This window comes from Amblyraja radiata, chromosome 17 (assembly GCF_010909765.2).
Source record: "Amblyraja radiata isolate CabotCenter1 chromosome 17, sAmbRad1.1.pri, whole genome shotgun sequence".
NCBI classification, from domain to species: Eukaryota; Metazoa; Chordata; class Chondrichthyes; order Rajiformes; family Rajidae; genus Amblyraja; species Amblyraja radiata.
This window is the reverse complement of record NC_045972.1, coordinates 15,205,915-15,221,920: the sequence shown is the minus strand read 5'-3', so window position 1 is coordinate 15,221,920 and position 16,006 is coordinate 15,205,915. Positions and strand designations below refer to the sequence as shown.

Below are 16,006 nucleotides of genomic sequence, written 5' to 3'. Positions count from 1 at the left end.
AGCATTGCAAGATAATTTTGAATGCTCTGGGGATTAAGGGATGTGAGGGTAGAGTAAATTGGTTTTGTTCAGGTTGGAGAACAACCATGATATTATTAAATGACAGAACAAGCCTAAAAGGTTCACAAAATTGCTGGAGGAACTCAGCGGGTGCAGCAGCATCTACCTACACCTGCTCCTTCTTCTTATATCATCAATGATATTCTGAAAGGGAGAATTCTTAGTTCATGTCTGGAGAACTGCTCAAAAAGTGTTCCCAGAAATTATTCAGAATTGCTGAACATTTTGTTGAAAGGTAAGTTCAAAAATAATTTTGAAGTGATGCAGTTATCTCCGTCTGGCAGGGTGTGCAGTAATAGTAATCAGAACAAAATGCCATTCAATGAAGCAGGCTCCTATATATGTACCATCAAATGATATGATTTTTTTAGATATAAAATAGGCTTCTTTTAACCAAAAAAATGTGGATGATTTATGTTGAAAGCAGTCATAACTAGCTCTTGGAGCTGTAACATTATTATGTGAAACATAGATCAAGAGAAAGAAGGAAACAGCTATGCACCGGTAAACACTTGCAATAAGTTTAAAATCCATCCCTGTCTTTGGATTCTGTAGTTTTATAAAGGAGGCTTATAACAGTTGTTTGGGCAGGGATTTCCCTGCACCAGGCTTTACGTTTACGCTCACAAGAGAATTACATCACAGCTATATCTTCCATTTGAAATATATTTATTATGTAGACATATGGTTTAAATAGACCTGTTTAGCATTACAGACCCACAGGCTGAGTTTTATTAGGCAGCATGCACAGGAATAATGCATGTGATACAGGATGTGGGCATTAATATCATTAAGACAGATACTTAGGACAAAGAAAGGAGATGCCTGATGACGGGATTGCCTGGATGGCTGGCGTGTGTTCCAAAATACCGATTGCAAGAAACCTGCCACACTATTAAGATTAATGGGCGACGGAGATATGAGGGAGTTCTGCAGTCTCTTGCCAATAACCATAAGATGGTGGATCAAAGAAATGAGCAAACACTAACAACTCTCATAGTTGAACATCGAATGTAAGTAAGACACAGACTGGCAAAGCTGCAAGATAATTAATAACGCGAGGATTTCTTGCATTGTGACTTCCACCGGGAATAGATCACAAGCCCCACGCTGATGCAGATTCATTAGCATGCAACATTCCAACTGCTGTGACAAGCTTATGCTCAGTTCTTAACCCATCGGATAGCTAACTGCCAGAGTCCTGACTTATTCTAGAAGAAAGCATATTGCCCTTTACTCTGCCGTCATCGACTACCCCTAATTTGAAGCCATGCAAACCTTTAGTTCAAACACGGTTAGTGATGATAGTGTGGGGCAGTTTTAATGTAATACCTGATACACTCCTGTATGTGGCAGTATAGAGGTTACTGAATTTAATTCTGCCTAAAATTACTGGTTGAAAAAAGAAATTAGGAAACAAAAGGCATGTACAGCAATATTTACCACTTACGCACAATCTATGTTTAACTTCCTTGACACAAAGAACAATTTGTCTTAAAACTTCCTTGACACACAGAGAACAATTTGCCTTACAAGAACCAACAGCATGTCTTACTTAGCTTCCAAATAGTGTCTCCTGTAAAAAATGTTTTGCTTTGACAAAATAGCCTTCTTTTCAATGCTATTACAATTAAAATATTGTAGAGCAGAATATTGGGTTAATTGTGTATTGTATCGTCATGTCCTCTGCATTGGGTGTTCAGTCTAACTTCAAGGAAAAGCAATGCAACACTTGCTTATCTAGGCGGAACCCATTAGTGGAAGCTAGTTAAGGTCAGAGGCTGTCATTGACTGTAGCACAGTTTGATAGACTAGTGAAGGTACAAATTAAAGCGTGCTTGGAGCAAGGAGGTCTAGAACTTGAGCGACTGTAAATCCTGTAAAATCTTCGGATTTGGCTTTTATTTCCCCCTCTTGTTGCCATAGCAACTCCGTGGGCAGCATCAGACATCAGTTCTTGTTACAGGCCTGGGAAATAAAAAGAGTAATTGAGTACAAAGGAACTGCAGTATTGTACAATTGAAGATAAATACAATAACTCCTCGTGAGCAGTTTATTAGCATGTTTCATAACATCTTGCCACAGTTCAGATTTGAGACCTTACTGTTGAAATCCAATATTGAATACGTTATATCATTCCGCTCTTCATAAATACCTTGTCTTTGAAAACTCAGCTGTCTCAGTCATAACTCTTACCAAGTTGCATTTACTAGTTCGCTTGTTCTCCCTGAACTATAACGACTTCCACTTAAATATATTTTTGATTTAAAATGATCTGCCTTGTTTTCTATGGCTTTACTCCTTTCCAATCCTTGTAGATCAATAACTTCCCAGACAAATGTATTTTTCTCTTAGTTCTGATGAAGGGTCCCAGACCAGAAATGTTAACAACTCATCATTCCACAGACACTGCCAGTTGTGTTTTACCAGTATTTTCAGTTTGGTATTATCCTCCAATAGCTCTGTGCTTCCACCTTTGGCCTCCTATTTATCCCCATATTTTCTCAATTTAATACATTTTAACTCTTTAAACATATCCTGCCCTGTCTAAGTCCTTAGCTCTGTGGCAGCATGGTAGCACAGCTGGTAGAGCTGCTGTCTCCCAATGCCGGAGACCCGGGTTTTATCCTGTACTCAGGTGCTGTCTGTGTGGAGTTTGCACGTTCTCTCTGTGAGGGCGTCAGTTTCCACCGGTGTCTCCAGTTTCTTGGCACATCCCAAACAAGGTTTGCGGGTTAATTGGCCTCAGTAAATTTTCCCTCGTGTGCATGAAGTGATGCAAAAGTGGGATAACATAGAACTAGTGTGTGAACGGGTGATCGATGACCAGCGTGGACTCAGCAGGCCGTTGGGCCTGTTTTAATGCAGTATCTTTCAATCAATTCAATAAAACTCAAGAATGTACAACTTGGTTGATATGTTGACTGCAGCGACTGAATAAAATCTCTTCCTATCCTGCCGTAGAATATAAATATTATATGGACCATAAGGTTAGAAAAAAACAGAAGCCGAAAGATGCTTTATGGACCATGAAGCTTCCTCTGCCAGTCAATTAAATCAAGCGGATCATGTACCTCAAGTCCATGATCCCGTAGGATACCCCATCTCGTAAACCCTTTAAGTTCCTAAACGTCTATCAGTCCACAGACTTACAAGCCTGCAAGTAAATACATTTCTCCTCATCTCTAGTTTAAATTGCCCTGTAACTATGCATCTAGCTCTAGACTCTTTAGCCTGAGAAAACCATCTCTCAGCTGTTGAGTGGACATCTCAACCACAAACAGTTGAAACCTATTACTGTGAAGAGGTAGACTGAGGGAGCTAGTACACTGATATGTATACTTTTTACATTCAGCACTATTATGATCAACAATATTTCTGGAAGGGTTGGGGTTACCATTAACCAGCTAAATGAAGACTGTGGGTGTAAGAGCTGGACAGAGGCTGGGTATCCTGCGGTAGGTGACTCACACCAGACACTCCAGAGCCTTGTCACCATCTACAAGGCACAGGTCAGGAGGGTAAATATTTGCCTGATGCCTGCAGCTCCAAAAACTCTCAATATCCTTGAAATTATCCAGGAATAACCTGCATTTTATTGGCAAATCATCTACCATCCCAGCCATTCCTTCATTCACTATCGTTTCACCAAGGCTCCATAGCTGAAGAGTGTTTCATCAACAAAATGACTAACTACTCTATCTATGCCTCTTGTAGACGTATATCCTTTGATCAGGTCTCCCCTCAGCTGCCTTCTCCTTCCAGGGAAAGCAAGGCCAGACTCTCAATATCTCCCCATAACTAAAGTCCACTAATCCAGGCAATAACCTGGTAAAATCTCTTTTGCATTCTCTCCAAGATAGCATGGTCCATTATGAAATTATTTACATTAACAGGAACATGTCAACGAATAACTTGGTATTGGTAGATCAGTTCTTTAAACATGAGTCATAGGTTAAAATACATCCTTGGCACAGCAGATGTGCAAAAGAAGTTCAAAATAAATTTTACTCTAGACAATTTGACCAATTTTCCTCCTTTCTCATAGAAACATAGAAACATACAAACATACAAAATAGGTGCAGTAGTAGACCATTTGGCCCTTCGAGCCTGCACCGCCATTCAATATGATCATGGCTGATCATCCAACTCAGTATCCTGTACCTGCCTTCTCTCCATACCTCCTGATCCCTTTAGCCACAAGGGCCACATTTAACTCCCTCTTAAATATAGCCAATGAACTGGCCTCAACTACCTTCTGTGGCAGGGAGTTCCAGAGATTCACCACTCTGTGTGAAAAATGTTTTTCTCATCTCGGTCCTAAAGGATTTCCCCTTTAATGTGACACCTTGTCCTGGACTTCCCCAAGATTGGGAACAATCTTCCTGCATCTAACCTGTCCAACCCCTTAAGAATTTTGTAAGTTTCTATAAGATCCCCCCTCAATCTTCTAAATTCTAGCGAGTACAAGCCGAGTCTATGCAGTCTTTCTTCATATGAAAGTCCTGACATCCCAGGAATCAGTCTGGTGAACCTTCCCTGTACTCCCCCTTTGGCAAGAATGTCTTTCCTCAGATTTGGAGACCAAAACTGTACGCAATACTCCAGGTGTGGTCTCACCAAGACCCTGTACAACTGCAGTAGAACCTCCCTGCTCCTATACTCAAATCCTTTTGCAATGAATGCTAACATACCATTCACTTTCTTCACTGCCTGCATGCCTACTTTCAATGACTGGTATACCATGACTCCCAGGTCTCGTTCCATCTCCCCTTTTCCTAATCGACCACCATTTAGATAATAGTCTACTTTCCTGTTTTTGCCACCAAAGTGGATAACCTCACATTTATCCACATTATACTGCATCGGTCATGCATTTGCCCACTCACCCAGCCTATCCAAGACACCTTGCAGCCTCCTAGCATCCTCCTCACAGCTAACACTGCCCCCCAGCTTCGTGTCATCCGCAAACTTGGAGATGTTGCATTCAATTCCCTCGTCCAAATCATTAATATATATTGTAAATAGCTGGGGTCCCAGCACTGAGCCTTGCGGTACCCCACTAGTCACTGCCTGCCATTCTGAAAAGGACCCGTTCACTCCTACTCTTTGCTTCCTGTTTGCCAGCCAGTTCTCTATCCACATCAATACAGAACCCACAATACCGTGTGCTTTAAGTTTGTATACTAATCTCTTATGTGGGACCTTGTCGAAAGCCTCTGAAAGTCCAGATATAACACATCCACTGGTTCTCCCTCATCCACTCTACTAGTTACATCCTAGAAAAATTCTATAAGATTCGTCAGACATGATTTACCTTTCGTAAATCCATGCTGACTTTGTCCAATGATTTCACCACTTTCCAAATGTGCTGCTATCCCATGTTTAATAACTGACTCTAGCAGTTTCCCCACTACCGATGTTAGACTAACTGGTCTGTAATTCCCCGTTTTCTCTCTCCCTCACATTTTAAAAAGTGGGGTTTCATTAGCTACCCTCGAATCCTCAGGAACTACTCCAGAATCTAAGGAGTTTTGAAAAATTATCACGACTGCATCCACTATTTCTGGGGCTACTCTGGGATGCAGCCTATCTGGCCCTGGGGATTTATCGGCCTTTAATCCATTAAATTTACCTAACACCACTTCCCGGCTAACCTGGATTTCACTCAGTTCCTCCATCTCATTTGACCCGCGGTCCCATGCTATTTCCGGCAGATTATTTATGTTTTCCTTAGTGATGACAGACAAAAGTAGTTATTCAATTGGTCTGCCATGTCCTTGTTCCCCATGATCAATTCACCTGTTTCTGACTGCAAGGGACCTACATTTGTTTTAACTAATCTCTTTCTCTTCACATATCTATAAAATCTCGAATTGAATTTGTTATTTCTATACAGGACAGAAACATTTGGAGTACTTGAATATGCATATATTAAAGAGAGAGATGATTCTATACAACAGAAAATTATAAGCTTTAATGATAAACCACAAGCTTTTTCAGGCAAATATTATTCTGGTCCAAAAGTGTATGCATTCGCAGAATGTGAAAGTCATTGTCATTGCCAAATGTATTATCCATCTCTAATTTTCCCAGAACAGAGTTAAGTATCCACAAAGAAGGAGCTGGAGTTATGCATAGAACAGAACAGGATAGGACGACAGATGAAGAGCAAAAACAAAACCTGCTGATGCTGGACATGAAAGATCATTCACCTGAAACATTAACTTTGTTTCACTTACCACAAATCTGCCCACAGATCTACATCCCCACAGGAAGTAAGGAAATAGGCTTCATATCAATCCAGTAGATAGTTGGTTAACATTATCTGAAATTTATTTTGAATCCTGGATTTACTTAAGTTAGTTTAGTTTAGAGATACAGCGCGGAAACAGGCCCTTTGGCCCACTGAGTCCGCACTGACCAGTTATCACCGTACATTAACACTATCCTACGCACACTAGGGATAATTTACACTTATACCAAGCCAATTAACCTACAAAGCCATAAGTATTTGGAATGTTAGAGGAAACCGAAGATCTCAGAGAAAACCCACATGGTCACGGGGAGAACGTACAAACTCCGTACAGACTGTACCCATAATCAGGATCGAACCCAGGTTCACTGGTGCTGTAAGGCAGCAACTCTACTGCTGCGCCAACATGCCACTCTTGAGTTTAATTTTCCTATATGCCATGGTGGGGTCAGTAGACTGCAAGCCTGACCACTAATCCAGTAATTTAAGGTCCATGCTACTTTATCCCAAAGGAACACTAAATCTGCATATTTTAATTTTAAAATCTGCATTTGCCAGAATTTAATGTGCATGCATTTAGTGTGCAACCTAATAGGACTCATTGAATTACTTCTGCTACTGTCTCCATACATTTAGTGAATTTGAGGACGGTCAGAATTATATCACACCTTTTTAGGTCTTCAATAAACACATTCATGAAGAAATTTATGATGGGATGGAGCAAAGGTCTCAACAATATTCCAAATGCAGTGTTAAAGGCTTGTGCTCTAGTTGCGCTCCTAGTTTCCTCTCTGGCCAAAATTCTTGCTGTACAATTACACACTAGCTTCACCCCTGTGGAATGAAGAACTTCCCAAGTATGCACTAGCCACAAAACACAACTTCACCATATCTAGCCGATATATCGCTGATGAGCTATCTCGGTACACTAAATTTGCAGGTGAAGGGGAAATGTGGCCCAATATTGAATGGGGTTATAGAAAACTATTGTGGAGTAAGGGCCCTTCCCTGTGGCCCATTTGTCTAATTAATTTATCACAAACATCATAGTGACACAGTGTGGAAACAGGTCCTTCGGCCCAACTTGCCCACACTGACCAACAATGTCCCAGGTACACTTGTCCCACCTGCCTGCGCTTGGTCCATATTGCTCCAAACCTGTCCTATCCATGTACCTGTCTAACTGTTTCTTAAACGATGGGATAGTCCCAGTCTCAACTAAATCCTCTGGCAGCTTGTTCCATACGCCCACCACCCTTTGTGTGAAAACGTTACCCCTCGGATTCCTATTAAATCTTTTCCCCTTTACTTTGAACCTATGTCCCCTGGTCCACGATTCCCCTACTCTGGGCAAGAGACTCTGTGCATCTACCCAATCTATTCCTCTCATGATTTTGTACACCTCTATAAGATCACCCTTCATCCTCCTGTGCTCCAAGGAATAGAGACCCAGTCTACTCAACCTCTCCCTATTGCTCACACCCTCTAGTCCTGGCAACATCCTCGTGAATCTTTTCTGAACACTTTCAAGCTTGACATAAATCGACCAAGATGCTTCCTCAAACAAAAAAACATTGGCAAGAGATTGTGGAATGCCGATAGTGTATGTCCATTAATTTAATTTAATGTATCCTTTATTGGTGCACTGTGAATGGATTGATTGTATTCATGTAGAGTATTTCTTTGACTGGATGTCGCACAAGCAATAGCTTTTCACTGTACCTCGGTAGATATGTCAATAATAAATGAAACTGATACTAAACTAAACTAATGTTAAGGTGATATATTAACTCAGTAAACTTACTATATTATTTTGCTGCATGTCTTATCATGCCAGATATCATAAATTAAATGACCATACTGGACAGGACCTTTCAACGCATTGTGATGGTAACGTTCCTAATACTTTTCCCACTTCATGAACATTACAGAGGCATCTCCAAATGTCACGCTGTGATATCACTGCTCAAACCCAGATAACTGTAAATGTCAAAAGTTCTCTTTTGGGCAGAATTTCTAATGTTTTGTTGCTGTCAATCCTATAAATGCCAGAGAGATAATCACAATAATATTGGGTGAGGGTGGTGATTAGTATTTGAAAGATGTTGACAGACTGAAACAAATAAAGATACTTTTCTGCTCACAATCAGCTATATTCAGCCTTGCCATTCTGTACTGTTGTTTTTGTTAGTAACTTAAATTATTTTGGTGATCCATCACCATATTGTAATGTTGACAAATCCGACGTTGTACTGAATGTACTTTGAATTACACTGTTTTCAAAGATAACATTTATTTGCCTCACTATTGACTCAAATTATTAACTGGGATTACATGATCAATGGCTCGTGATCTCTGTAGTGTGGGCTTCTCCTTTTTTCTGATCTCAGCAGCCGATGGTGTCTGTTGAAGGGGTTTGTAGGCAATCCTTAAGAGGAATGTGGTAGTATAGTGGTCAACTCACCAGACCTTGAGTTGGAGGCATGGACCAGAGACTAAGATAGAATTCTACTAAAATGGCCAGGGAATCTGAATGTAAGTAATTAAATGCATTTAGGAAATATGGAAAAACAAAGGTAATCTCAGTAATAGTAACCACGAAAACCTTTTGTGAAAACATATCTAATTCACAAATGTCCTTCAAGGAAAGAAATCTGATATTTTTGCCTTGCCAGGCCAATAGGGGACTATAATGCACCAAATGTAGCTGAATCCAAACTCTCTACACTTTCCCTCGCCATAAGATAGAAGATCAGACCAATTAACATTATTTCCTGTCATCACCATGTGTTAAAACCCAAACTTAATATTTCGCATGAGACGCACACTAAGTGCAGGTCCCCACAAAGTGTTGAGAGCTACAAATTTTATGTTTCCTTTCTAGTATAGTTATGCCCCTGTCCCACTTAGGAAACCTGAACGGAAACCTCTGGAGACTTTGCGCCCCATCAAAGGTGTCCGTGCAGTTCCCGGAGATTGCAGGTGGTTGCCAGAGGTTGCAGGTAGTGGAAGCAGATAGGGAGACTGACAAAAACCTCCAGAGGTTTCCGTTCAGGTTTCCTAAGTGGGACAGGGGCATTACAACTTTTAATTTCATGACAGGAATATGGCTCAGGGTCTAACTTTAATACAGGAACAGGCAAATGTTTACAATAATACTCATATGATTGTCAAATAAGAGCAGTTCCAAATCAGGTGCAAAGGTGCTGCCAAATATAACAGAGACAACACACTCAAGGAGAAAATATTTTCTACACTACTGCTGTTAAATGGGATAAGAAGCGTTTCTGATGAATTTTTGTTTTGCTTTAAAAGTGCCTTTTAAATACACAAGCTATAAATACATGTATTTTTGAATCTGTTCAACTATACACATTTTTACTGAGGGAAGTTACACCATGGTTACCTGAGTAACTATATGTGCTTGGATGGCTTCTGTAGCCACAACGTACACTTTACAGTTACAGCTGCTGGAGGTGTTGCCACACAGTGCCTCAGACCCGGGTTGATCCTGACCTCAGTTGCTGTCTGTATGGAGTTTATACATTCTCCCTGTGACCAGATGGATTTCCTCTGGTTTCCTTCCTCATCCTACCATAGGTTTGGGTATACAAGTTGATCGGCCTCTGTAAGGGAGTGATGTGAAAGTAACTTGTCCCTAGTGTGTATGATAAAACTAGTGCATGGGTGATCATTGGTCGGCAAAGACTCATTGGGCCAAAGGGTCTGTTTTCATGCTGCATCTCTAAGCTAAACTAAACTAAATTGATCAAAACAGATGCCATTTCCCTGTTTGCAGCTGTAAAAGTCAAACAGATAACAAGCATCTGCCAAGTGTGGTTTGACACCAGAATTATGAATTCAACAGTGCGATGACCTTTATACATTGCAGGTTGTTTTGTATTTCACAGAAAATAAAAAGCAGTGAAATAACTATCCGAGTTGATTATTCCAGTTTCCAATCTGTTGAATCAGGCATAGATTATAGAACCTAGAACATTTAATAGAATTTTAGACCAGCAATGAATATTTCTGCATTATATTTCCCTATCCTCATAAGTTTTTTAGTAATTTAAACCCCTCTAACAGAAGGAATTCATAATGAATGCAATAAACATTCTTTTTTTTATTGCCAATAGTAATCTCAAATGTAGGTTTCTCTCACGAGATCTGATTAACATTTCAAAACATAAAAATAATAAATGCTTTCTTTATTTACCATGTCTGAAGTGTGAAGTTTCAAGTTTACCTGTACAGATTAAATTAATAGGTAAAGGTAAAATGCATCCAGAAATTTAGATGGCATCACAAAAGCACCATTTTAGGGGACAGTAAGAAAAATGGTGACAGGCACATTTTTGAGGAAAGTTTGGTTGAGAATAGGCCATTTAGTAACTTTGTCGGCGACACTTGTGTGCTACAAAGGTGAGGCCTGCTGCATGATTTTACCAGGTTGTATGCAAAACAAAGCATTTCACTGTATCCAGGTACATGTGTCAATAAAGTATCATTGAAATGTCTTATAAAGGGTATTCCTTGAAGCATCCATCAACTCCCTCCAGTTCTTCAGCCATCTCCTTATGCAATGGATAATTTACAATAAATCAAATCACTTCCTGGCACGACTTTAGTGTGTTGGAAGAAACCAGAGCACCAGGAGGAAACCCATGTGGTCACAGGGAGAGTGTCCAAAGTCTACACAGACGCTACCTGTGATCAGGATCAGTCCTGAGCCACTGGAACTGTGAGGTAGCGGCACTAACTGCTGCAGCACTGTGCCATCCCTCGTGATGTTCACAGCCAATTGGGTATGATTGGTGTGTAGAATTGCCCCACAACAAATATCAATTGGAGCCGAAATAAATGGAAGGGGAAATGAGTGATACCACGCACTGGAGATTGCCCTGAGATAGAGAAATTATTGAGGAAACTCACAGAAGAATGTGATGATAGAAATCAGGAGGAGTGTGGTGCTGATGTGGAGAGAGTTGGCTGTGCTGCAGTCCATTTTGTTCTTCTTGCAGGAGCAGACTTGGACTATAACATCTGTGCTGTTGGTCAATGGGGGCTTCCCGCTATCCGTCACCACAATTGGCAAATTGTAGTTCGCTCTTTTCAGCGGATGCAGGAGGCTGAGCTGAGCATGGCTGCCTACAAGAACAAAACAAAAACGTGAAGATCGTGCATAACACATATTTATATTCATGGTCACGTCAAGACCTTGTACTTACAAGCTGGGATTTGAACATGGTGCCAAAAACTGGCGACTCTGTATGCTATCTTGGCGTACCATTGCTATACACTGTACTGTATCTGAGATGTTTATCCAAGATGTATCTAAGTGCTTATATTTAGTGATACATGTACTGAACTGTATACAAAAATAAACTTCACTGTACCTCAGTACATGTGACAGGTGAGTACCATTGTATCAAGGTGAGTACCATTGTATCATTGTACCATTGCATTGCACCACTGTTAATTTGCTCATCATGATTAAGTCTCAACACTAGGTCATGGAACATGTACACAGTCAGTGTTTAATCAGTGTGCGCCGTCAGCAATCTCCCCGTACACTAGCACTATCCTACACACTAGGGGCATTATACTATTTTAACGGCTTACAAACTAGTATGTCTTTGGAGTTGAGTTGAGTATTTAGATGAAACAACCTACAAATGAAAGGCATGCCCTTGGAATAGGGGAAGAATGATGCTTAAGTTCCTATGATGAAATGTAACGCATGATGGCAAGGTGATGCAGTTAGTAGTGCAGTTTAGTTTAAAGATACCGTCTGGAAATGGGCCCTTTGGCCCACCAAGTCCGTGCTGACCAACAATCACGCATATACTGTACTAATTCTATCCTACACACTGGGGACAATTTACAGAAGTCAATTAACCAACAAACTTCCATGTCCTTGGAACGTAGGAGGATACAGGAGCACCCGGGGAAAACCCACTTGGTCACAGGGAATTTGTACAAACACCACACAGACAGCACCCATAGTCAGGATTGGCCCCCAGTCTCTTATTCTGTAAGGCAGCAACTCAACCGTTGCTCCACTGTGCCACCAGCAGAGCTGCAACCCTACAGCTCCAGTGATTGTGGTTTAATCCTGACCTGTGATGCTGTCTGTGTGGAGTTTTCTCTACAGGCAAGAGTGGAAAACTCACTGTGTACTGACTTACTTACGTCCTGTTGCAAGATATGCACTTTCACCTTAAGAGTAAAGCATCACATTTTCTGTAATGAAGAAGTCTCTTACTGTTGAGTTGAGTGACCTTCCAGGTTTTTTCAATTCCAGCTTGCTTGCCCAATTGAAATTTGAATGGATCAGCATTTGGTTCAAGATCTTTATCTGTTGCTCCTAGAATGGCTACAATGAGATCCTTTGAATCCTCACAGAACTTGGCTATGGTTGGATAAACAGAGGGTGGGTTGTCATTCACATCCAGCATGGTGATAATCAAGGTACCAGTGCCAGTGGCGACGGGGTCTCCTAAGGGATAAAGCAGAAGAGTTTGCCAGTTATTCCATGCTGCAGATGGTGCATGCAAATACTAAAGGGAGGCAACAACAGAAGAAACATTGACATTTATTGCAAATCATCTGGTAACAGTTCTGTATAATCTTTATTGATGCAACTCCGCTTCTTCCCATATTCTGTCCTGATCAATGTTCTTTGATTTCCATGTATTTAACCTTTTCTAATTAGAAAATAGTTGGCAGAAATTGCATCTTGTAAGCTGCAGGATTTAAGGAATAAACTTTACCCTCTTAGAAGGCAAAGACCCCTGATATTATCCAACATTTTGCACGATGGCGCAGCAGTAGAGTTGATGCCTTACAGCGCCAGAGACTCGGGAACGATCCTTACTACGGATACTGTGTATGGAGTTTGTCGTTCTCCCTTTGACCTGCAAAGGTTTTCTCCGCGAGTTCCAGTTTCCACCCACACACTAAAGACGTGCAGGTTTGTAGGCTAATTGGCTTGGTAAAATAGTAAATTGTCCCTGGTATGGGATTGTGTTAATGTGTGGGGATGGCTGGTCGGCGTGGACTTGGTGAGCCGAAAGGCCTGTTTCTGTGCTGTATCTCTAAACTAGACTAAACTAAATATATTGGTTAGGCCAAAATGCAGGAGTCCTCTGAAACATACACTTTAAAGCTTCGTATGATTAAGTTTGGCCTGCCAAGTGTACAACAAAATCATTTAATTTTTAACTGAGCTCAACTTTCTGGTGAGTCAGAAAGCTGTATCGATTCTGGAAAACTGGGCACGGATGTTTAGTTTAGAGATACAACATGGAAACAGGCCCTTCAGTCCACTGATTCCATGCCGACTAACAATCACTCATATATTAGTTTTATCCTTCACACTAGGGATGATTTTCAGAAGCCAATTAATCTACAAACCTGCACGTCTTTGGAATGCGGGAGGAAACCAGGGCAGCCGGGGAAAACACAGTTCTGGGGTAACACAGGGAGAACGTACTAACTTTGTACAAATAGTCGGAATCAGGATCGAACCTGGCTCCCTAGCACTATGCGACAGCAACTCTACCACTGCGCCAATATGCCGCCTGGGTCTCAATGCCACTGGGTCTGCACTGACACACCAATGCAGTGCTTAGGAGATGCTATACTGCATGGATTCTGTGGATTGTCACATTATCGTGGTGGAGAAGCTTGTGTGGTCCTGAGATCATGGAGCGATGCCATCTGGAGTTATGCTCCTGGTAGGGCCACCTATGCGGTAAGGTCGAGGGGGAGGTCCCTGATAAAGAGCAATCCAACCAAGATCTCAACGGTGGAACAGGCGGAGGATGATGGCTGACTTTCGTGGAGCGTCACAACAGCTGGGAAGGCGGATGAAGGCTGCAGCAGAAAAGGGTCCCTGGTCGTCTTGGACTCCATGCCACTGGATCCTGACCCAGATCTGTCAAGAACCATGTGGTGGCTGTCGGTGCACCAGTCGCCCCACATTAAATAAAGTCACGCACAGGCGTCCTCCCAAAAGAGGACAGTCATACTCGTTTCCAGTGACCACCGATGATGATGTACTGCAACAAATGCTGGTCTTTGAGCGAGATGTTACATTAAGATCCTATTCACATTCTTGGAAGGACAAAAACATTTTGTTGTTCTATAATCACAGAAATAGGTGGGAACTATCCCAGATTACCTGGCCAACATTCAAACTTCCAACATCAATAAGCTATCTGGTGATTATCACTTTGCTTTTTGTAAGAGTTTGCCATATGCAGATTTGTTCATTGTTCTCACATTAAAACAGGAACTACACAACTATATCATTAGATGTGAGGAGCCTTTGAAGCACCTTACAAATTACCTTATGTATTAGCATACAAATAAAGTTCCATAGAACCACACAAAGAAGAATATGTTTAGTGTCATTACTGTATTATATGCCATCCCTAATTGATTTCCTATAAAATGGTCTGTGTTGTGATCTTCTGCAATATGAAACTATGTAATCTCCACAAACGTCAAGAAACAAGGGAAGAAAAAATAAATGTTGTTATTATTTATTTCCTTTTTTTTTTAACACAAATTCCACAATCAAATTTTATTTCAAGTCCAACGTTTTACAAATCACAACACAATCGTGATATTAATTCATTGTGTAGAACATTTTTTTTAACTACAATTAATCAAGTGACAACTGTGAACTACAGAGAGCAATTTTAGTTTAGTTTAGTTTATTATTGTCACGAGCACCGAGGTACAGTGAAAAGCTTTTTTTGTTGCGTGCTACCCAGTCAGCGAAATGACAACACATGATTACAATCAAGGCGCCCACAGTGTACAGATACAGGATAAAGGGTATAATGTTTTGTGGAAGATAAAGTCATTTAGAGCAAGATAATGGCTGGTGGAGGCAATATTCTCTCAACATTTGAGAAGTATCTGGGCAAGCTAATTTGCTAATGCAGAGAAGGCTAAGGATCAAATGCAGATGAATGGAATTAGTAGAGAGGGATGTATGATGTTCGACATGGATGTGGTAATGTGAAGGTCCAGTTACAGCGCTGAGTGACTCTATGACCATTTGGTGCCAGAAGAGACCTCAACCTGCAAGGGGAGAGCTAACCATAAAGAGTAGCAGGTTCAAGAGGGAAAAGTTCCAAAGAAACGTCCCTGTTCAACATCACAGCCACATCTCTCAGCTGAGCAGAGGACGAAAACGTTGTCAGTACAAATAGCAAGGCACTTCTTCCAAATTCATAGATCCCAGTGTAAGACACTCTAATTGCTACCAATATTGTACCCCAATAATCTGGTAGGAATGTTCTGGTGAACCATAAAACACATAACAATTCCTCACTCATTTATTCCAGATCCAATAGCAACATGATTGGCATTGATTATTTTGAGTCCACTGTCCTTAGTTCGATACTTTCCGGTTACTGAAAAGAGTGCTCAATATCAACTGCAATGAGCCTTCTTAAAATTTAATAGGTCTCATTAAGAGTATAACTTATTTTTCTAAACTTTAAAGAAACCTAGACGCATAAGTACTCTGTTTGTTGCAGGGCAGACCACTCCTCCTGGAGTCAAACGACTTACGCTGGAAAGAGTGCAGAGAAGAATTTAAGTTGGAAAGGGTGCAAAGGTTTACAAGGATATTGCCAGGATTTAAAGACCGATCTACAGGGAGAGATT

At 40.9% G+C, this 16,006-nt stretch overlaps 1 protein-coding gene across 1 annotated transcript in view; it reads right to left on the bottom strand.

Moving 5' to 3' along the window:
- Window positions 1–712: 712 nt before the first annotated feature.
- cdh13 (cadherin 13) overlaps window positions 713–16,006 on the bottom strand; it is a 1,031,775-nt gene continuing 1,016,481 nt past the window's right edge. The window contains exons 12-14 of the mRNA XM_033035775.1: window positions 12,585–12,818; window positions 11,252–11,467; window positions 713–2,028 (exon numbers count right to left, since the gene is read on the bottom strand). Coding sequence (XP_032891666.1) covers window positions 2,021–2,028; window positions 11,252–11,467; window positions 12,585–12,818 — 458 coding nt within the window. The 3' untranslated portion in view covers window positions 713–2,020. The remainder of the gene's footprint in view (window positions 2,029–11,251; window positions 11,468–12,584; window positions 12,819–16,006) is intronic.